This window comes from Protopterus annectens, chromosome 6.part0 (assembly GCF_019279795.1).
Source record: "Protopterus annectens isolate FY-2018-M chromosome 6.part0, PAN1.0, whole genome shotgun sequence".
In the NCBI taxonomy this organism is placed as follows: Eukaryota; Metazoa; Chordata; order Ceratodontiformes; family Protopteridae; genus Protopterus; species Protopterus annectens.
The window spans coordinates 1,089,958,903-1,089,981,211 of record NC_056737.1 but is presented as its reverse complement, the minus strand read 5'-3'; the positions used below and the strand labels follow the sequence as shown (position 1 = coordinate 1,089,981,211).

Below are 22,309 nucleotides of genomic sequence, written 5' to 3'. Positions count from 1 at the left end.
GTGTGAAGTGCATTGAATTATTTTGTGCCAGCAGCCAGTTCAGCAACACTGCTGCAGAGGTAAGGAAGTTATTAACCTCAGACTATTTCAGTGTACTTTCTCGATAGAGTCTGCAAAGGGCAGTGCTGACATTGTTTTCTCTTTGTGGTTACACTTTTGCAAAGGCAAAGTAGTCTGCATATCTAGGATTTTGTTTTTTTTACATTCCTATCAACTGTCCCTCTTAATCCTTCCTAAAACTGGCAACTTTTTAAACCTAATGATGACAATAATTAGAGTTATAGACTAATTTTACTTCAGAAAATGTGTATTAATTTACACTCATTTTTGCTGTCAGTGTCTCGTATTAATAGTACTAGTAGTTTAAAACTGTCCATGTCTCTTATTTCTAGATTTGTCCCTGATTCTGTTGAGATTTATCCCTGATGTACTGAGAGCCATGCTGTTTTATTTAATTAATTGATTCATTTTATTTTGGGGGGGGGGTGACACGCAAGCGGCATCATGTTAGGCATTTTCCAAATTTTTGACATGCCGAACCCAAAAGGTTCATCATCACTGCTGTAAGTAGTGATGTGTAGAAAGGCGTACATCACCAGCTTTGTATGATCTCCGAATGGATTGCCTCTATAACTTTTGAGTTGCAGTTTCAGCATCTTTGACAGGCTTCTGTTGATGGCAACTAATAGTGCTTTCATAAAATGTTTTCTTTTTCACCTAAATCTGTTTCTGGATGTTTGTGTACAGAATTTGACCAGATAGATAAGCTCAGTCTTGTTTTATTGTTGGAATTATGTTCTGATGTAATATTTCTTTTATATTGCAGGCAGTTGATTGGTGGAGCCTTGGTGTTTTAGTGTATGAACTTTTAACAGGGGCATCACCTTTTACTGTAGAGGGAGAGAAAAATTCTCAGACTGAGATCTCCAAGTGAGTGCTTTATTTTCCTTTTCATTAATAGTGCAGTTTACAAGTAAAGTTTAGGCTTGTAGTTTTACAAGTTGCTAAAAGACCATTAAGTTTTCAGCAGTTATGTAAAGATATGTTAACAACATAGATGCACAGAATTGTACCAGTTAATTTGTCAGTAGAAGACACTTAAAACAAGTGTTTCCTTATTTCACGGACAGTAAAGGGCACACAGACTGTTGAAAAAAAGCAACCATTTTCATGGAAGGGCATGAAGGAAGGAGGGAGAAACATTTGAATTATACGTAGCATATCCCTGATACTTTGGTATCTTAGGCCTTGGTGAGATGTGTTGCTGTAAGAGATGAGATGTTGGCACTGGGGTAATTTAAAGTTGGGCCGTTCAGTGGCTTTCAGTACAATCTAGAACATGAGCAAAACCATTTTGTTAAGTAGTTTTTCAGCTGAGTTAGTAATCGCTTGAAGTTTAGTTTTTACCTCATTTGCTTTGAAAGCGGATTTCATTCTTTTGCTACATCAGTACTATAATGACTGTATGATTAAGGTTTGCTTTTTGTGTAAACTGTGATCTGAATATATTTGGCAGTTAGATATATGATAAGAGGAGTTCTGATTTCTAAGTTTTTGATACTATCAGTCGAAATCAGAATTAAAGGGATTGTTGCTGTTTACGTTAGACTATGTGGAAACATTTTCTTTTTTGTTAGAGAGGTATATGAAATGTGAGTTAAATTACAAGCTACTGTGTAGTAATATTTGTTTAGGGGTTGAATAAATTGAGTTTTTTCTTGCTTTTGAGAAATGAGTTCCATAAATGCTTTGGGATTAGTCTCATGGATGGTCCATAAATTGTTGTAATAGTTTTATTTGAGAGGCTTTTGTCATAGTTTTTACTCAGTTTCTTAGATTTCTGTTTGCTTGTACTCTTTGGAATGTTTAATCACATTGTCCATGCTTTACTTCTATAGTTCGTGTTTTTAATATCATGTAAAGGGTCTGTATATACTTCTGATTAGGGGAGCTGTAGATTTGAGGATGTTGTTCTAGTCATGTGTTCAGTCTGGTGGGTAAGTGTTTGAATGGATACCAGTTGCATTCTCTAAGTAGTGAAAAAATGTCTCCTTGACAAAATATTGCACGACCAGTTATATATTTTTCCTTTTTTTTATGTTTTGCTTCAGACTACATGCATTGTATTGAGATTACTTAAGAATCAGGCATTATTTTCAGAAGTGAATTTTTAGATGCTTTGTACTCTCATACTTTCCATCCATCAAACCTCCCAAGTGGACTTATACCATTCATTCCCCCATATTAAGAATTAAAGGAGTACAGTACAGGAGGAAGACCTTCCAGTGGAGTCCTCATACATTGCAGCCATGAGGGTTGCTTATGCCCTTGCTGGTATCCCAGCAGGGAGGGGATTTTGTATGGCCTAAACTTACCTTTGGCAGGGAAGGATGAGCTTACTCACACTACATGCTACTATCACCAGTTGATAATAACTGTAGTCTGTCTACCACTGACTTCGAAGATAATTTAATAGGTAAAAAGATAGGTGCAATTTATCAATGAGATCTCCCTGACTGTGCACAGCAGGCTCTCTCTGTCCTCATCTTCAGTCCTTTTAAAGGTTTCTTCATTGCTTCCAGTCCATAATGTCCAATTCACACTCCAAGCAAAATACATACACTAACTGAAGTTAATGGAAACAACACTGGTAAATATTCATTTAGCATTTTTCTTTTCAAACAGATTCTCCTTTTTATTTTTGGTGTAGGAGTTGTGTTGCTTCACTTTCTATTGAGTCAAAACATTGAATCCAGATAACATCCTCCAAAACAAAGTTACTTAGATAACCAAAAATGTCTAACTCTGTTAAGATGTACTGTAGCTTTTAACAGGAATTGTAAGTCTGAGAAAATATAAGGCATGCTAATATGTCTGTGCAAGTATGCTCACTCACACATGCCTGATACAGTATCAGTTTTCAAAGCTCTGTTTTCCCTTGCTGCAAGTGTTAACAGCACTTGCATATAACTCTTGGGTCAGTAGTAGTCTGATACTTAACCTGACCCAGTTGTAAAGATTCATTTATACTAGGCGTAAGGTAAGCATCCATTTCTGTGTGACATTTTGTTTGCTGCAGTCTACACTGAAGTTGGTGCTGCAACCTTTTTTTTCTAGTACTAGCACTACTGGTGAGAGCCAAGGACTGTTGGATTTCTGGATTACTTCCATATTCAACATCTCCTGCAGTTTCTTCCACATGGTTTACTTGTCTTGCTCAGGCTATATGTAAGGAGCTTGTTTGATTGGTCATTGGGTTTTATGTTCACATGATGCTCCAACAGGTGGGGGCACCCTGGTTTAGCAGTAAACATGTCCCCAGACTCTTGTACTCTTACTCGGATTTTCTGAATCTAGGTAAGGCAGAGGTGCTTTGAAAGCACTACCTTACCACTGAGGTGTCAGATCAAACTTTACTGAGAAGGTCTAGCTGAGGATTCCTGCTGAATCAGTGACTCGATGTCATGTTAAGGTTCCATCATGTTATCATGGCAGTGATTGTATTTGTGTCTCTTGTTATCAACTCCACTACATGGTTAATGTTACTTAGCTTTCTCACAATACTCTCAGTAACTCGGCAGGTAGCACACTCACCTGTGGTGCTGGAAGATCAAAAGTCTGTGGGTTCTGCTTCCACCCAAGGAGTTTGCATTAATTTTCTAGCAATCACACTATAGTGTGGCACTCTCAAGTGTGCAATCCATCTGTTGAGACAGCAAACCAAGGTTCCTTCTGTCTTAGTTCATGGTAGCTCAAATGGATGTAAAAGATCACATAGCATTTAACAAAAAAAGGAGAGGAAGTTCAAAGGCCCTGGCTTAATATCCTCTAGTCAGTGTGAATACCACCTTGGGGTCTCCCTTGAAAGAAGCAGTTGTCCTTCTGGAACTATAACAGAGATCAGTGTATATTTTTTTGGTTTTATAATTTGCACTCTGATTCCTCACATCTCTGTTGAAACTTTTTCCTCACATCTCTGTTGAAACTTTTTCCTCACATCTCTGTTGAAACTTTTCCCCACCCCCCTCCCTGTTCTTGGTTGTAGTTTAAATTTGGTGGCTTTTTCAGTGCCCGCCCCACTGTAGATTTGATCTAGGACACTCCCCCAGTCCCATCTCTTTACCGCATTCTACCTAATAAACCCTTTCTGCACTTGCTTTTAGTCCTTTTTAATTTAATTACATTTTTTCAAACTGTGTATGGACTAATATTGCTACATACTCAAGTGTGCCAGCTTGCACTGCATGTGAATTGTTTTTACTACTGTTTTTGCTACTTTTCTGAAAAAAAAATTGTAAGCCTGTTTCCTACCTTTCCTGTAATTAGTGTTCCAGATACAATTTGCTGTATCCAGGACTATTTGTAAGCTTCTGAGTCCCCCAAGCCTTTCTGTGTTGGAGGGAAGCCTTCTAGCTTATCAGTGGGAGTGGTAAGCACTAGGTAACCTGTCTACCACATAAGGAGTGGTTCTGGCCCAGAATTTGTAGTTATTGGCCGTTTGGGCGGTCTTCCATCTCTCTCAGCTTTCTGATTTGAAGGCCTGCATTTGCACTTGTTTCTGTCCTGTAATTCCTGGGCCCATCTCATTTGATCACTCAATTTTTTTTATCTGATTTTACTGTATTTGTGTTTCTTCCTACCTTATTTTGCTTTTGCATCATCTTAAAAGTACTCGATTGTATTTATTACTGCTTGGTGTAACTCATTCTAAGCCTTTTAGTTTAAGCACTTGGGCTTCAGACCAGTTGTTTTACATTAAGAAGGTTTGTGGTCTGAACTGTAGTGGCAGAACAGGTAGCTTACATCCTTCTAAGTTGGGAACTGCTGATTGAGGGCTCAGTGTCTGTTATTCTAAAAGTGTATTAATTCTGGTTTAAGCACTTGGGCTTCAGGCCAGTTATTTTACATTAAAAGGGTTCGTGGTCTGCACTCTTGTGGGAGGAGAGGCTGGACTCTGCCCTTCTGAGCTGGGAATTTCTGGTTAAAGGCTTATAGTGCCTGCATATTTGAACTGCTTCTTACTGACATTGGTACACCTTGTTTGCTGTAGCATAGACTAGATCCAGGCCTGCTGAATCTAGCTTTGTTTGTATAACTTGAGCACTAATCCAGGCATTCTTTAAAGTATTCAATTGTATTTATTACTGCTTGGTAGTAACTTGATTAAAGTGTAGCTATCATTCTAAGTCTATTGGATTAAGCACTTGGGCTTCAGACCAGTTGTTTTACATTAGGAAGGTTTGTGGCCTGCACTGTGGTGGCAGGACAGGTAGCTTACATCCTTCTAAGTTGGGAACTGCTGATTGAGGGCTCAGTGTCTGTTATTCTAAAAGTGTATTAATTCTGGTTTAAGCACTTGGGCTTCAGGCCAGTTATTTTACATTAAAAAGGTTTGTGGTCTGCACTCTTGTGGGAGGAGAGTCTGGACTCTGCCCTTCTGAGCTGGGAATTTCTGGTTAAAGGCTTATAGTGCCTGCATATTTGAACTGTTTCTTACTGAAATTGGTACACCTTGTTTGCTGTAGCATAGACTAGATCCAGGCCTGCTGAATCTAGCTTTGTTTGTATGCTTGTTGTTTGTTTGCTTGTTATTTCCCTGAAACGCTAATTCCACCTAAAACGCGTCTTTTCAGCGCTTCTGTGGATCCCCAGTGATATCTGCATTGCTTGCTGTACTTATTTCCTTGTTTCACTTGAAAGAAAGTTACTGTTTGTCGTTTTTGCATTTAAGTTACCTGGCACTTGCTCACTAAAGCAATTATATAAGTCAGCACTAAAAAATTAAAAGCACTACACCCTCATAAACTCCCCTTGAGTACCTTGTTCCCCATTGGCCCTTTTTTCATTTATGAAGGAATTCCCAATACTATTCTAGCATGTCCAAAGGTCAGTTGTCAATCTCCTCTCCGGTCCAGCTGGTGAATCTGGGAATCTTGAGGCAATGTTACAACTGCCTCATGTACACAGACAACTCTCTCCTCCTCCCAACAAATTCCAACACATGTGAGAGATGCAACCATATAGCCATACTGGAGGCTAAGTTCTCTCAACTCAGTACTGGCGAAACCAGTCAGGAGGAGAAGGAAACCACACTCACTACAATTCCAGTCTCACATAGACCTACCACGACAGCAAACCAAACACACAAAAACATACTCGGAGGCTCTAAATAAAAATCTGCCTAAGCAGCAGAGACCTCCAAAGCAGACACCCAAGCAACCGCTACCCCAAAACAAAACACGTGCAACACATAGCTCACAAAGCCAGTGTGCCGAACAGTCGCAGCCCTTAAGGCTAAACAACACACCTGATACACTTGTAATAGGTGACTCTATCGTCAGGCACACTGGCGTCCCGCTCACCAGGCTGAACAAGAAGGTCACGTTGAGCTGCCTGTCGGGCGCTAGGATCCGCCACATAACACAAGCACTCAGGTCACTCCAAGGCAAGTACAAATATGACTCAGTCATTGTCCATGCTGGTGTGAATGACCTGAGACGTACCTCCCTGGACTACATAAAAAGAGACATAGAGGAGCTCTCTGAGCATGTAGCCCAGGCCGGTATGTATAGGTTCATAGGTTCATACTAGGCTATCTGCCCTAGGGCATTTATAAGCCTAGCCAGAGTGTGTTTGGCTTTCGCCACCCATTTTAAATTAATTTTGCTATGCCTTTTTTTGAGGTTAGTATACTGTGCCTCTGTCTAACAGTGACACAGAAGTGATAGCCGGGGTAAACCTACGATCTCCCATCCACTCATCAAGATTCCTCTTGAAGAGAGTCAATGTGGGACTCTGCCTAACCTGGACTGGGATTTTATTCCAGAGTGAAGGGAGCCTCTGGGTTATGAATCTGTCCCTCCAGCATGTATAGGTTCATAGGTTCATATGACCCTGACCTTGAGTAGCATCTTACCCTCACCAAGAATGATGCCACAATATGAAGACAAGATGATCAATTTCAACAATTGGCTTAAGTATTGGTGTCATTCAAAGGGGATCCAATGCCTGTCAGCCTGGGATGACATGCTCGACAAGCCACGATGCTTCGCTAGGGACGGCTTGCACCTGTCACCCCTGGGCTTTCGGATATTGGCAAAGGCTCTTGCTACCCCCATAGTGCCTTTTTTAGGCAAGGCTCAAAAGACAAACCCACCTCCATAGGAATCACAAGGAATAAGAAACTAAGAGTAATGCTACTCAACGCCAGAAGTCTAAACCTTAAGATGCACGCACTCGAAACTCTCCTTAGCATGGAGAACATCGATATCTGTGCAGTAACAGAAACCTGGTTCAAGGATCCCGAGAGCACCCCAGCACTACAAGGTTATACCTCATACCATGCTTTTCGGCCCCAAAACTTGGACCGAACCACAAAAGGAGGGGGAGTATCAATATTCGTCAAAGATACCCACACTTCCAGGTTGGTGGCACAGCACGAAGCATCAGAGACTATCCATGTGCAACTAACAGTGGGTAAAACTGCCTTCCAGTTTATAGCCTGCTACAGACCACCCTCCCAAACCCAGGAACCTCACTCGGCCTTCCTGAGAACACTGGAAAATATGAAGGTCTCTCCAAACACCATTATATTGGGCGACTTCAACTACCCAAACATAGACTGGGAGCATTACTCTAGCTCCAACACCCTAGCCCAAAGGTTCCTAGAATTTATAAACTCAAATGCTATGGAACAACTTGTTACCACTCCCACAAGAGGGGAAAACATACTGGACCTGATCATCACCAACATGGTGACTCTATGCTCCAGACCAGAAGTGTATCCCTCACTGGTAAGATCAGACTATAAACTAATCTCACTGGATATTCACATCCCGACTCCACCCCCTGCCCTGAAAACTACAGTGAAAAACTTCTCTAAAGCAAATTTCACACTCCTCAAAACTGAGGTGGAATCCTTCAAAGCCCCCGGGCCTGTGGAAAATATGGTCCAGACCGCAGAATCCTTTATAAACGCATTCTATGAACACCTTCAGGAATGCATGGATCATGCAATCCCAAATAAAACCAAGACCCAATCCTCCAAAGGCAGACGTCCTGTCTGGTGGAGCCCAGCCATAAACAAACTATACAATAGAAGGAGGAAGCTACTACATGATAGAGCAAAATCCCAAAAAGGGAAGGCATCTCTGATCAGTATTAGCAAAAAACCACGGGCACTCATAAAATCGTCTAAGGCCAGCTTTGAGAGAAAAATTGCACAGGCCACTAAGGATAATCACAAGGCTTTCTTTAGTTATGTTAGGAACCTGGGTGGGAATTCCCAGATATGCTCAGAATTGGTCCAAAATTACAAAAAATACACTGAACCCACAGACATTGCCAACATCCTAGCTGACAGGTTCAGCGCAAACTCCCCCCCCCCCCACTGAAAGGGCAAATATCTATCCCAGCAGAGTGCTGCCCCCCTGACATCTCAGATGCTCAGGTAAGAGCTGCCCTCTCCAAAGCAAAAAACACAGCATCAATGGGACCAGATGGTGTCCTGGGCTGCGTCCTACATGAACTCCAAGAAGAGCTAAACCCAAACATAAAACTACTGTTCAGTTTCAGCCTTACTACAGGATATGTACCCAAAGAGTGGCGTACAGCAACAGTGGTCCCTCTCCACAAAGGTGGTGCCTCAACGGATCCTGGAAACTATTGCCCCATAAGCCTGACTAGCTTGGTCAGCAAAGCTATGGAAGGGATCATCATGGACCTCATAAATAAAGATATTGGGGACCTACAGACACTGGATCCTACCCAGTTCGGCTTTGTTAAGGGCAGATCCTGCCTCTTAAACCTGGTTGATTTCTTTGAAACAGTCACCAAGGCCCTTGACGAGGGGAAGGTGGTCCACACAGCCTACCTGGACCTCGCAAAAGCCTTCGATACAATACCCCACTCGGGCATTATAGATAAGCTCACCAGCTTAAATATAAACCCCTATGTCACTAGATGGGTTGCAAACTGGTTCAAGGACGGAACCCATATGGTTAGAATTGCTGGAGTCATGTCAGACTCCAAACCAGTTACAAGTGGCGTCCCACAAGGCTCCGTCCTGGGACCTCTCTTGTTCTGTATATATTTCTCGGAGGTACAGGCCAACACGGAAGGACTGTGGCTGACCAAGTTCGCAGATGACTGCAAACTGGGCGCCATAATCGACTCTCCAGCCGACACAAGCATCCTCCAAAAGGGCCTCATAGAAACAGACAACTGGTGCCAGAGCCATGGCCTCAAGCTAAACGCCAAAAAGTGTGTAGTCATCCCCTTTGGCAAAAACAAAGTGCCCACAAATTACCACATAGGTGGTAATCCATTAAGTACAGAAGAAGTAATTAGGGACCTGGGGACCCAAGTTGATAGCAGTCTCTCATTTGACAACCACGTGGCCAAAGTGGTTAGAAAAACATTTTATATAGCCCACCTAATTATGAAGGGATTCACATCTAGATCAGGGGAGGTCATCATGCCTCTTTACTCATCCCTCATCAGGCCCATAATTGAGTACAATGCCCCTTTTGGGATGTAACTTACCAGACACCTGCAAGCAACTGGAAAGACCTCAAAAGTACCTCACCAAGGGGATCAAAGGGCTCAAACAGATGCCATATGCTGCCCGGTTAAAGAAACTCCAGCTCTACTCAGTGGCATACCGCCTGCTCAGAGGCGATCTGTGCCTGACGTATAAAGCCATATCCAACCCGGAATTAATGGACATGCTGCACCTCAGAAAATCCAAATCCCATCGAGCTACGCGCTCGAGAGACTTGAACCTCAGCACTGAAATAAATAGGACATGCTGGAGGGACAGATTCATAACCCAGAGGCTCCCTTCACTCTGGAATAAAATCCCAGTCCAGGTTAGGCAGAGTCCCTCATTGACTCTCTTCAAGAGGAATCTTGATGAGTGGATAGGAGATCGTAGGTTTACCCCGGGTATCACTTTTGTGTCACTGTTAGACAGAGGCACAGTATACTAACCTCGAAAAAGGGCATAGCAAAATTAATTTAAAATGGGTGACGAAAGCCAAACACACTCTGGCTAGGCTTATAAATGCCCTAGGGCAGATAGCCTAGTATGAACCTATGAACATGATCAATAAAGAGCTAGGGTACCCCCATGCTGCCTGCAGCTTATTCTGTCAGGCAGTGATAAGCACCATCATCTTTTGTCCAACTGCATATTTTGGACTCTAGCTATCCAGCCATACCAGAACTTTTATTGATGTTGATCTCTGTTAATCACGTTTGCTTTTCAAGCCTAGTCACAAAATTTAGGTCATATTCCAAAACAGACTTCATGTGAGAATCACATCCACCCTTCCACATGTAAATTAAATCTAGGAACTCCCTCATTCTGCAGCCATAAAGTAACTAGCCACTCTCTATATGCAAAGAGGAGATGGGGCAGGTACTTGTCTGTCTCCCACTTAAACTGGTCTGTAAGTGTTGTTAGTATGGTTAAACCTCTCCACCAGAAACATTTGTTTATGGTTGGTTATGGGTAGTCTTCAGCTGCTTTACTCTGCAGCCCTTCCAAAAGGGAGATCAGTAGGTTTGACATGAAATGAGCACCTCTTTCTGCTGGTATTTCCCTGTGAAAATCTATTGTGCTGAGCATTTCTAACACAGAATTTGCAACCTTTTCTGCATAAGTACAGGACAGAAATATTGCTTCAGAATATCTAGATGCATACTCTACGACCACTAAAATACACCTCTTACCATTGGTGTTTTAAGATATTAAGAGGCCCATAGTGGCTATAGCTATCCTTTAAAATTGTTCCTCATTAACAGGCAAAGACACCCAAGTCAGCCTTGGCATTATATTTATATATTCAGTCATTTATTCAATCTTTGTTTTTCTGATAGAAGGATCCTTTTCAGCCATGACCTGGTGCTAGGCACAGAGTAGCAGTGTTAGAGATATACTGTGACAGCAATCAGGTTCACACTTATGACATCTGTTCAGGTTGTTAATTTTCACAGTGTTTGAGAGATATATTGACAACTTGAAGTTGTACATAAAGCAAAACAAAGATGGCAGCATTTCATATTGATGTGTAAAATGTTTTCACAAAAGTTTACATATAAACCAAAACAATTTTGCATTCAATCATATTCAGGGAAATTGAGAGTAATAACACAGAAAAATCAGTCCGAAATAGTATTACATTTAGATTTTGAAGTACAGTGGTAGATATTTCACAGCTAGTGGTCTAAATCAGATACTCATTTACAAATTAGAAGTAATTTCTCTTGATATATGATACAGCAGGGTAATAGAGTAGCAAATTAAAATATTTACAGTCCCCTGGCTGCCCAAGACCCTAGAAAATGTTTTTTTTTGTGAAATTGCAAGTAGTAGCTCATAAAAAGCAAACTCCATATCAAATCCTCCTGCTACTCCCTTGAAGATCAGCATAATGTATCCTAACAGTAACTTATCCACTATTTAGCCACGCTGCAGGTGAAGAACTTCAGCAAGATTGTTCCAGCTATGTTAGGGTACCATTAATATTGAGTAAGCCAGGTGGATGAAAAGTCAATTTGAAGCACAGATTAAAATACTGCAAGGAGGTACCACTTCTGTGAAGGATCCTGCCATTTGCATAACGAGTTAACTTTTCTTATGAAAGGCAGTTAGTGATGTTATATATGAACAGAGAAAGAAAAAATGAGCATTAGAATTGAGCCCCGAGGTACTTCTGTAGAGAAGGGTCATACAATCTGTTTGCAGACTGAGTGAACTGGGAATGTTTTGCTGGAGTGAAAGTTCCTGAACCATGTTGCAGACTTATCACTGAAGTCTAGTCCACTTAATCTTGTCAATAGGAGGGAAAGGTCAACATGTTTAAAGGCTCTGCAGATATCAGTGAAGATTGCTCCAGTGAGCCACTCTGTTTCCATTGCTGAAATTTGTATGTGACTGTGTACACTGTTGTTCGGGTACTGTGCCCGCCTATGAAATCCATTCTGAGGATCTGTTAGAAGGCCATACTTGTCCAGCTGTTTATAAACTTTATTTATTTATTTTATTTTACATTTGTTAACCGGGCTAGTCCAACTGAATAGATTTCCATTTTCAGCAGAGGCTCAGGGAGAAAAGCTCCACAGTGACAATTAAAAGTTAATAATGCACAATTATAAGAGAAAAAAATGCAAGACAAAATAAAATGAGAGAACAGTAGTTACAAAGTCATACTATTTAAGCAAATACCATATTCAAAAGAAATTATTTACATAAAATTAGTTAAAAATAATTAGAGAGCCTTAGCTAAAGAGAAGTATGCAAATTATGAAACAAAAACTTTGAAAGGAAACAAGATACTCTTTCAATTAAGATATGCAAGGTTGTTTACAATATGTTCACAGTTTAATTCCTCTCTTATTTGCAACAGTAATTTCAGACCGTTACCACTACCCAGGGGTAAGTAGTGATAAGGTAAGGGGAGGCAGGATAGAGAAAAATGGCAAAAGAGAATGCAGACAATTAGTCAGGGTAACAGCAAGGGCATAACCAGTGAGTTCTAAGATGTTGCTTCAGCCTTTTCTTAAAGAGTGGGAAGGAGGGAAGTACGGTTAGATCTGATGGCAACATGTTTCAGTATTTTCCAGCAGTATTAGAAAACAAGGAGTCACCTGCCAAGTTATCAGACTTGCTAATGCTAGCTAGTAGTTTAGTGGAAGAGCGTAAGGAATTGAGGTTTGCATAGGTGGTAATAAGGTTACAAAGTATCGGTGTGTTGTTAGGTTGGTAGAATATCCTATGAACATTGGTAAGTTGGGAAAGCATCAGGATGTTTTTTAGTTCAAGCCAGTCTAGCTGCTTTAGGTTCAGACAGTGGTGAGTTCCGAATGGGTTCCCAGTGGCAAACCTGGCAATATTATTATAGGAGTTAGTGTAGTGAGATTATTTTTCTTTAGTTTGGTATATATGGGTGAAGCGTAAAGAAGAGTGAGGATTAGATGGGAGTGGGCAATTGTAGTTCTGGCTGTTGGTGTTAAGAAGGCTTTTATTCTATATAGGGAGCCCAATTTTCTATTTATGGTTTTTATTGTGTTATTTATTTGATTGTCAAATGTAAGGTTGTCAATTAAGACTCCTAATAGTTTGGTAGTAGAGTCTGGGGTTATAATGGTGCCATTATTTGATTTGATAGAGAAATTGATAGGGAGGGACTTACTGTTAGGTGTGAAGAGTAAGAGCTTGGTTTTTTTAGCATTCAAAAGGAGGCAACGGTTTAGAAACCATGCCTCGACTGAGATGAATACTGTCTGGGTTAGGGATTGTAGTTCAGATGTGGAGTTGGCAGAACATATGAGCGTGGAATCATCTGCATATTGTATGCAGGTAGCTTGAGGGATTGCTAAGTAAAGGTCGTTGATGAATGCTGAGAATAGAAGTGGACCAAGAATGGAGCCCTGAGGGACTCCAAGGGAGACTGGCAGGTGGGAAGATAGCTTGTTCTCCCAAAGGACTGCTTGTTGCCTATTGTTAAGGTAGGACTTAAACCAGAGACCAGCCTTGGTGTCAAGAGCAAGGGATTCAAGAGTTTTTAGGAGTAGGGTGTGGTTGACCATGTCAAAGGCTTTTGGACAGATCAATAAAGAGTGCTGATGAGAGGATGTTATTACGTTTTTTATTGATAGGGTCGGTGAAAGATAGGAGGGCTGTGGTGGTACTGTGAAATGACCTGAAGCCATGCTGACAGTTAGCTAGTATATTATGTTGGGTTAGGTGGTTAATTAGTTGATGGTGAATACATTTTTTCATAATTTTAGCTAAGGGTGATAAGAGAGCTATAGGCCTGTAGTTGGAATACTCATTGGAGTTTCCACCTTTATGTAGAGGGATAATATGGGAGATTTTCCAGATATCTGGGATTGTTCCTTCATTTATGGTTCTGTTTATAAGGATGGATACAGGATAATCAACTGCTGTAGCTGCTTTTTGCAGGTATTCGGATGGTATTTGGTCTGCAGAAGGTGGTACATGGCTTAAGTTTACGTATACGTTTTTGGATGTATGAGGTAGCGATGGGTTGTATTTGGAATGTTGGGAATGTATTAGGTAAAGAGGTTTGGGGATTAGAGTTTGTGGACAGTTGACAGGCTAGAGATTTTATGGTGTCTGCAGAGAAGGTATTGAAGGCATTGGCAGTTTGGAGGGAGATATTATCAGTCCCTAGAGGGGGTGATGTGCTGGAGTGCCCTGGGTGAAGGAGTCTGTTAACACTAGACCAGAATTTTTGTGGGTTGTTATGGTGAGATTGCGGTAGTTTACAATTGTAGTTTTCTTGTCAGTCACTATGGCTTTTTTAGTAGTATTCTTTAGCTGTCTAAATGTTTGTCGCGCTGTGATATTTTTGGATGCCCTCCACTTGGTCCAAGATTTATTCCTAAGCAATATGAGTTGTCTAGTTTCTTTAGAAAGCCAGGGGGCAGGTTTGGACTTCATTCTGATAGAACGTTTAGGAGCATGCTTATCAAGGATAGTTAAGAATTTAGAGTTGAAATATTTGACAACCTGCTCAAGAGGGAGAGTTTTTAGTGAGTACCAGTTACAGGCATTAAGTTCATTTTGGAATAATACAGAGTTAAAATGTTTGTTGGTTCAAGAGATTTTATAAGTAGGGGTATTAGGGATGTCATTCTTTTGTCTTATAATGTAAGTTAACATATGATCACTTAAGTCATCTAGTAGAGTTCCTACCTTGTATATTTGTATTTGTTTATTAATGAGTATCCAATCTAAGATGTTCTCTTTGTTGTTGGGTTTAAGTCTAGTGGTGGTGGTAATCGTTTGACTAAAGCCATGAAGATTAATGTGTGATGAAGGATTTTCTGTATTTACATATTTCCAGTCAGTATTAAAAAAACCAAGTATAATGGTTTCTTGTGGGTAAGAAGTTGATACCCAGCTTAGAATGTCTTCTATTATAGAGATATTATTACCAGGGGGTAGGTATATGCAAATAATATATAGGGCTTTGGAAGTGTTTAGTTGAATTTGGGAGATAAGGACTTCAGCTTTAATTTCCTGAGGTGGGTTATAGGATATGGAGGAGATCTGTAGTGCGGATTTATACAGTAGTGTGGATTTATACAGTAGTGCTACACCCCCACCCCTACGTTTTATGCGGTCAAGTCTCCATATGTTGTAACCTGGGGTGATTATTTAATTATCTTTAGTTGCAGGTTTTAACCAGGTTTCTGTGAGGCAGAGGATATGAAAGGAATGAATATCAAGGAGGGCATGTAGATGGGCAATTTTATTATTTATACTGCGGATATTGAGATGACCTGACTTCGAGAGAGAGGTTTAGGTAGTTAGGGTGGGGAGAGTAGTAGAAAGAGTTGTAAAAGTTGGAATGTTTGTTGGGCCTGGTTTAGGGTGGATGTCACCATCTTTTAAGGTGAGAGTTTTTAGGGCAGAAGATTGGTAGTTCAGGAAGCTGGTTAGGTATTTTAGTTTTTTTAAAGTTGTGTTATTGAATTTAATATGAGTAAGTTGATGATACTTGGCTAGCAGGTAGCAGGGTGTGGATGTGGTATTTGTTTGAAAATGGGTAAAGGTGTTTTTGTGACTAGCTGTTTGTTTAGGAGAGTAGCTGAAATAGTCATGATTAACTTTATCAATGGAAGTGAAAAGATAGGCAGAGGTGAGAATAGATATGAGATTGAATAGCATTATAAATTTGGTTAGGATAGGTTTAGTTGTTGAGGACATATTTTAAAGAGCTTCTTGTATAGCTGTAGTAGGAATTGGGTAAGAAAGATAAAGGAAAAGTAAGGGTATTATAAAGTTGTTTGTGTGGCAGCAGAGATAAGTAGTGAAATATCTAAAAGGTTTAGAAGGAGGTACTTGGATGTAGGAGGTGTAGGAAGTGTGAAATAGGTGGGGTGTGGTTAGAGTATATAGATTGGTTGAAGTATTAGATTGGATGGTTGGGAGAGAGGGTGTGGTTAAAGAAGTATACGTTTAGGACCCCTGGGGTGGGTGGGAATGGGGGTAGGGTAGGGGAGCGGAGTGAGCCCGCAGGGCGAATGGAGCGTGTTACAACTGAGAGAAGCTGAGAGCTAATCAGTTATTCAGTGAGACTGAGATCTATACTGCTTTGAGCATGTATGTGGCACTTTCTTTCATTACTTTCCAAACAAGAAATGTAAAGGGTGTCCTTAGTTCTAGGTGTATAGGGGAGTAGGCATTTAGTAAAGAGCCCAGAAGCAGGAGTAATTAAGAGACAGAAAGAATGAGCTATCTAGATAAAGTACTGTTTAGACAAGAAGGTAAATCCTTGTTTTTTATGTCTTTCTGGGGGAGGGGGGATATCAGGATGTAAAGATCCTACATGAATAGCTGGAAGTAGGTGTTTGATAGAGCTGGAGGAGTTCAGCTAGAAGTACAGAATACAGATTTTAAAGCCTGGTGTTCTACTGCCCTCTAGTGGCCTATGCGGGGAATTACACTACTTCACAAAGCTAGATCGGAGGTAAGGCAGAGAAGAATAAAAAAAAGGGGGGGGTGGATGGCCTCGGGGTAGGTCCGCAGGTGTGTTGGCCCTTACAAATAGGTTACCCAAAGCTCTCACTACTATATAGTTAAACCTAAAAAATGTAGGATATCACCTACACTGTGAGGTTGAGCGAAGCACTTCTATGTAGCCCATGTAAGGGTTACAGGTGGGGTTTTCTTTTCAGTTCAGTAGGGATTTCTTTTTTGTTGCTATATTGTTGAATAGGAGGACAGCCTGTGTCACAGCACTAGGCTTATAAGCTGAAAAGAGACAGAGAAAAATAAATAAAAATTGGCAAATAAGGTTACAGTCTTTACAAAATTGGGAAGAGAAATTGTGGGGAGGAGTGCAAGTCAGTAGCTGAGTGGAATGTAAAGAAGCAAAACAGTCTAGACACAGAAAAACATCATATAGATTCTTGCAAAAACTAATATTGTGGGGCACATAAAAAAAGCATTAGCCCCCTACAACCTTCTTCCAACTAATCAGTATTCACTATAGGAGCTTAGATATAGAGGATAACAATAGTGCAGATTAACAGTTAAATACAACATTCACAGCAACAATTAATGCTTTCATTAGCTAGAGAAAATTATTATATACTATAGTGCAGAAAAACATTAAATATCAACATATACAGATTACAAATGTCAGTGCATTAGATAAACAACAACTGAAATTTACAAATAGTATGCAACTCTAGGGTAATTCCCTATACCTAGGTATTTGGAGTCATAATCCATATAATAACAGCCTATGAAGGTTCTAATATAACTAGATTAAATTAACATTATTAGGACCTTGCATGAGGTGAGGAAAGGCTAGGGTGATCGACTAATAGCGAAGTTAATTTACATACTAAAGACAACTCAGAAAATACCAGTAAGTAGGCTTATCAATAGCTATATTAAGTTTCCCTCTTATAAGTACAGCGTCCGATTAATTTTTCTCCTAATTGCAGTAAGCAGGTCAAGAAAATAAGAAATAGTTGCTCGGATAGCAAAAATCATGTCTTTGTACCTGGGAAAAGTATCTGGTTTCTAAAACAAGAGATAAAATAATCAGCGCTCTATGCCTGAGCACTTTTTAAAGTGGACTATAAGCGTAACTAGTAAAACATTGTTACAAGTGTCTGAAATAGTAGAAAATATTAGCACATTGTGATCAGTTACATTTAAAGGAGGCAAATAAGTGTATATAATTAGCGCTCTATGCCTGAGCACTTTATTAAGTGGGCTATAAGCATAACTAGTAAAACATTGTTACATGTGACTGATGGAGTACTAAAATATCAGCACATTGTGACCAAACACATCTAAAGGAGGCAAATAGGCAAGTAAATTAGGGTACAAACAGCTCTCTAGGTAGCGACTGGAATTATCGCTACGAAGACGATTCTTTCTGTTGTACAGTTTGAGTATTACCTATCCGTTTGCCACAGCATAAGATAGGTGCACACAGGTTAGACCTCAGGGAGTAAAGCTGAGTTAAAGCGAACCAGCGTTAGAGCAGTTAGTCGTGCAAACAGAATGAACTCAGAGAAATTATAACAGTTCTATTTCTACATAGTTGTTGTTATGTCTTTCGGCTTTTCCCGGTTAGGGGTCGCCACAGCGGAACTCCGGTCCGCTAATGATTGGCGGTATATTTTTACAGATAGAGTTGCCAGCCCTGACGCACAACCTTCAACGAAGGTACACCCATTCACGCATGTCTCCAGTCAGAAGACACTCTAGCTGAGAATCGAACAGGACAACCTCTTACTGTGAGGGGACGGTGCTACCGCAGCACCACCACCGCAGTTCTATTTTAATAGGCATTATCTACCTATAATCTGTGTTAACTTTTACTATGGTAAAACGCTATGTTACCCAGGTTCTGAGCGTATTCTCCCACGTGGCATGTACTGCATATTGAGCGTTTATGATGTATTCTATGTAGTTTCTACATAGAATACATCATAAACGCTCAATACGCAGTACATGCCACGTGGGAGAATACGCTCAGAACCTGGGTAACATAGCGTTTTACCATAGTAGAAGTTAACACAGATTATAGGTAGATAATGCCTATTAAGCTAACAGACTGTAAATCAACAAAACACATAGCATATAGCACAGCGAATACAAAAATGCACACTTACAGACCGCACACCACGTGGAGGACCAGGAGTAGGTCTGCTAAAGGCGAAGGGATTTAAAAATGGTGCCACAAGTCTTAACCTATATTTATAGGTTTGGGATAGATACTAAGGAAGGGATGGGGTGGGCGGCACGGAAGTACCGGGCAGAGGAGTGGGGAGGGGGAAGTACAAACTACCTAGAGGGATTGATCAGGTCTTTTAGCAGGAAGTGAAAAATAATAGCGCAGGTAAGGAGATATGTAGAACTGAGAGAAGCTGAGAGGTAATCAGTTATTCAGTGAGACTGAGATATATACTGCTTTGAGTAGGTATGTGGCACTTTCTTTAATTACTTTCCAAACAAGAAATGTAAAGGATGTCCTTAGTTCTAGGTGTATTGGGGAGTAGGTATTTAGTAAAGAGCCCAGACGCAGGAGTAATTAAGAGACAGAAAGAATGCGCTATCTAGATAAAGTACTGTTTAGACAAGAAGGTAAATCCTTATTTTATGTCTTTCTGGGGGAGGGGGATATCAGGATGTAAAGATCCTACAGGAATAGCTGGAGGTAGGTGTTTGATAGAGCTGGAGGAGTTCAGCTAGAAGTACAGAATACAGATTTTAAAGCCTGGTGTTCTACTGCCCTCTAGTGGCCTTTGAGGGGAATTACACTAATTCACCAAGCTAGATCGGAGGTAAGGCAGAGAAGAAACTTGGTCATAGATTTTTCTCCCCAAGAAAAAACTAATTGGTGAGTAGGCATTTGGATGGGTATCTGAAGGAAGTCTTGGGGAGAAGTGGCAGAGGGAGACTTAGGAATGAGCATGGTCAGTGAATGCTTGCATTGTGTTGGTACAATTTCAGAGGTTATAAATTGAATGTGTGTGCAAGTGGCTTTGGGAGCTGCTTTGCACACATTTCCAAGAAGGCTGATAGTATGCAGTTGGGGTTAGAATTGGATTTGGTGTTGAGCTTCTTTAAGAATCTTGCTGATGGATTTTGGAGACGTTTCTCTGAGGCTGAATGTGGGTATCCAGCTTGAGGGTAGTGAAGGACAGAAGGGGAGGGTACTGTTGATGAGGTGTGGGAGAAATGGAGGAGTTAGCAAAGTTGTTGGGCATGAGGGGTGTGTTGTATATGTTACTGTTTGTTGATTGTGCCAGTGAGACCAATAGTGGTTCTAGAGGTGCTGGGGATGAAATAGGGGCTGCTTAGAATGTTGGCTGAACTAAACTGAGTGAGTAATGAACTCCTGCGAGAGACGATAAGTGTTTTAAAGTCAGTGAGAGAGGATAGGTTACCCAAGTTACAGTTATGAGTTGTTGTAGAGCAGAAGTTTGAATGGCTGGGTTAAATACTAGTGGCATGGAGCTCTGAATGCAGATATGAGGGTTTGGCCTTTTTTTTCTGAAGTTTGCAAGTTTGGCGGAGAGCTAGGGAATTATGAGAGAATTTCCATGAGTGCCAAGCATTCTCTCTATCTCTGAAACAAGTCTTTTTAAGTTAGAGCTCAGACAGTAACTGTTTTGTCCCTGAAAGCATAATTTTTTACAGTGGGGAAGTTTTTATGAAGTACTGCCTTGGTCAGGGAGTTAAAACTTTTCAGTAAGGAGACTGATACAGAGTAGACTAATCCACTGTGTGGATCAGACAGCACTTCTTCCTTGTTGTCAGATATTGGTCTTGTTTTTATTGTAATGGATGGTGATTGAGGGCTCTGAATGTTAGATGTACCTTAAGTGGGAAATGGTTGCTGATACTGTTGGGTAAATAAGAAATTTCTAACCGTTGATGAGGAATGTTGGTTATAAAAAGATCCAGACAGAAATGAAAAAGGGTTTGGCCTGGTAGGTGAGGTTATAGTGATAGAGAGGAAGCTGCAAAGATGGGAGCCCTGTCTGAGAGTAGCTTAGAGTTAATATTCAAGAATTATTCCCTTGTTCTTGAGGTGTTTAATATGCTAACTATTGTGTTTTACAACAAGGAAGGTGGTAGGTTATGGGATATAAACTGTGGCTCTTACTAATTATTACCTGTCTAGTGATGGTAAACTGATTTGGATGTCCAGTTTGGGTCAGCAATGGGGAGAGCTTGCAGCTTCCAGGTCAAAGGAGAGGGTGTTTTATTTTTTTTTAATTAGCACCTTAGCTCCTGTACTTGCTGTTTCAAGTTGCCAGTTATCAAAAAAGGAGTGATAGTTATTTATCAAAGTAGAAGGAATAGTTGGATGTTTGCTAGTTTTCAGAATGCTTGAATTCATTGTACTAATCCATTGTTCAGTGCAGTCATTTGTATTCATTATACTGTGAAAATTTATGTCTCAGATTTTAAAAACCTTCAGTAGGTGCTTGTTCCCTGCAGAGGGTTGAGATGTAACTGTTGACAGGTTGTAGGGGGGGGGGGGGCAAGCAGGCTGAAAGAGTATAGCAGCTGTGTATGAGTAATACTAAGTTGGCTGCTTGTGTGTTGCAAGGCTGTTGGAAACTTGGGAGGTGCATGAGAGTGAGGCCCAGGATCAGGGTTGATAGCTCAGGAAAGACATCAAGTTTAAGCATTAGGATATAAATGAGTTCACAAAGTATGGGGCAGTTTGGATATAAGAAGCAGTGCCTTGGAGAGAGTAGTTTTACATGAGCTGTGTACATTCATTGTGTAATGAGGAGAAGGGGACTTTAAGGTAGTAGGAAAAAGTTTGGGTGTGTATCTTATAGTAGGGTGAGATGAAGGCGTTTGTAGTAAGTTTGTAGATTAGTTTGTAGATTAGTTTGGTCTTATACAGAAGTCATCTGTTGACAGAAATGCTATTCTGAGGCAGAAGACTGTAGTGACTGAAAGAGGGTTTGAAGGGGGGGGAGGGTGTCATAGTGAGATGTATTCCAACGATGTGGATTAGACTTAAATGTAGACAAGTAGAAGAATCACTGGAGGGTTGCTGTGGTGATTGTGTAATGTGAAGCAGGGAGTGAGGTTTATTACTGTTTGGGAGAGGAGCGAGGGCTATTGTTGGTTAGGTGATTTTGATTGATGAGTTTCTGACTATAAAGTAAATGATGTAAGGGGTCATTGGGATAAGGTAGGGAAGGGAAGTGCTGTCAATTGAGATACACCTCCAAAACCAGATGTGCTCTGTGACGGCCAGTTTGGAAAAAATATCTCTTTCGGCGACTCACTAGGAAAACAGTAAGTGTGCAGTTTTAATTTGTATTGATGACGGATTTTAAAAAAGGAGGGGTGGAAGGGACCACTATTTAAGTTCTGGTTAATTACTGTGCAGAGTAGGCTCCAGTAACAGAACAGCTGAAAGCAGTGTAAACCACTGCTTCACTGGGAGTTCAACACAGTCATACAGCAAATAGGTAAGAGCTACCAGAGCATAATGCATAGCACTGCACATCAGTAAACTTCATCTGCCTTACTGATAATGTCCTTCTAGTAAAGAACATGTTTAAAGCAGGGAAATAACTCTTTACTTAGGATCATAGGAAGTTACTAGGCTATTGGCCCCGTGGCCTTTACAGGCCTAGCCAAGAATTTAGCCCATGTTCCAACAAGTCAGCACCCTATGCTACTGTCAAGCAGGGACATAGGTGGAATCCCAGGGGTGTATTTTCTGTTCCCCATCCAGTTATCCAGATTACGGTTAAAAAGGTTTAATGAGGT

At 40.7% G+C, this 22,309-nt stretch overlaps 1 protein-coding gene across 1 annotated transcript in view; it reads left to right on the top strand.

Annotated features, from left to right (window-relative positions):
* The first annotated feature begins 573 nt into the window (after positions 1-573).
* Positions 574-22,309, top strand: part of RPS6KA5 (ribosomal protein S6 kinase A5) — a 1,659,077-nt gene continuing 1,637,341 nt past the window's right edge. The window contains 2 exon segments of the mRNA XM_044073623.1: positions 574-603; positions 827-930. Coding sequence (XP_043929558.1) covers positions 574-603; positions 827-930 — 134 coding nt within the window.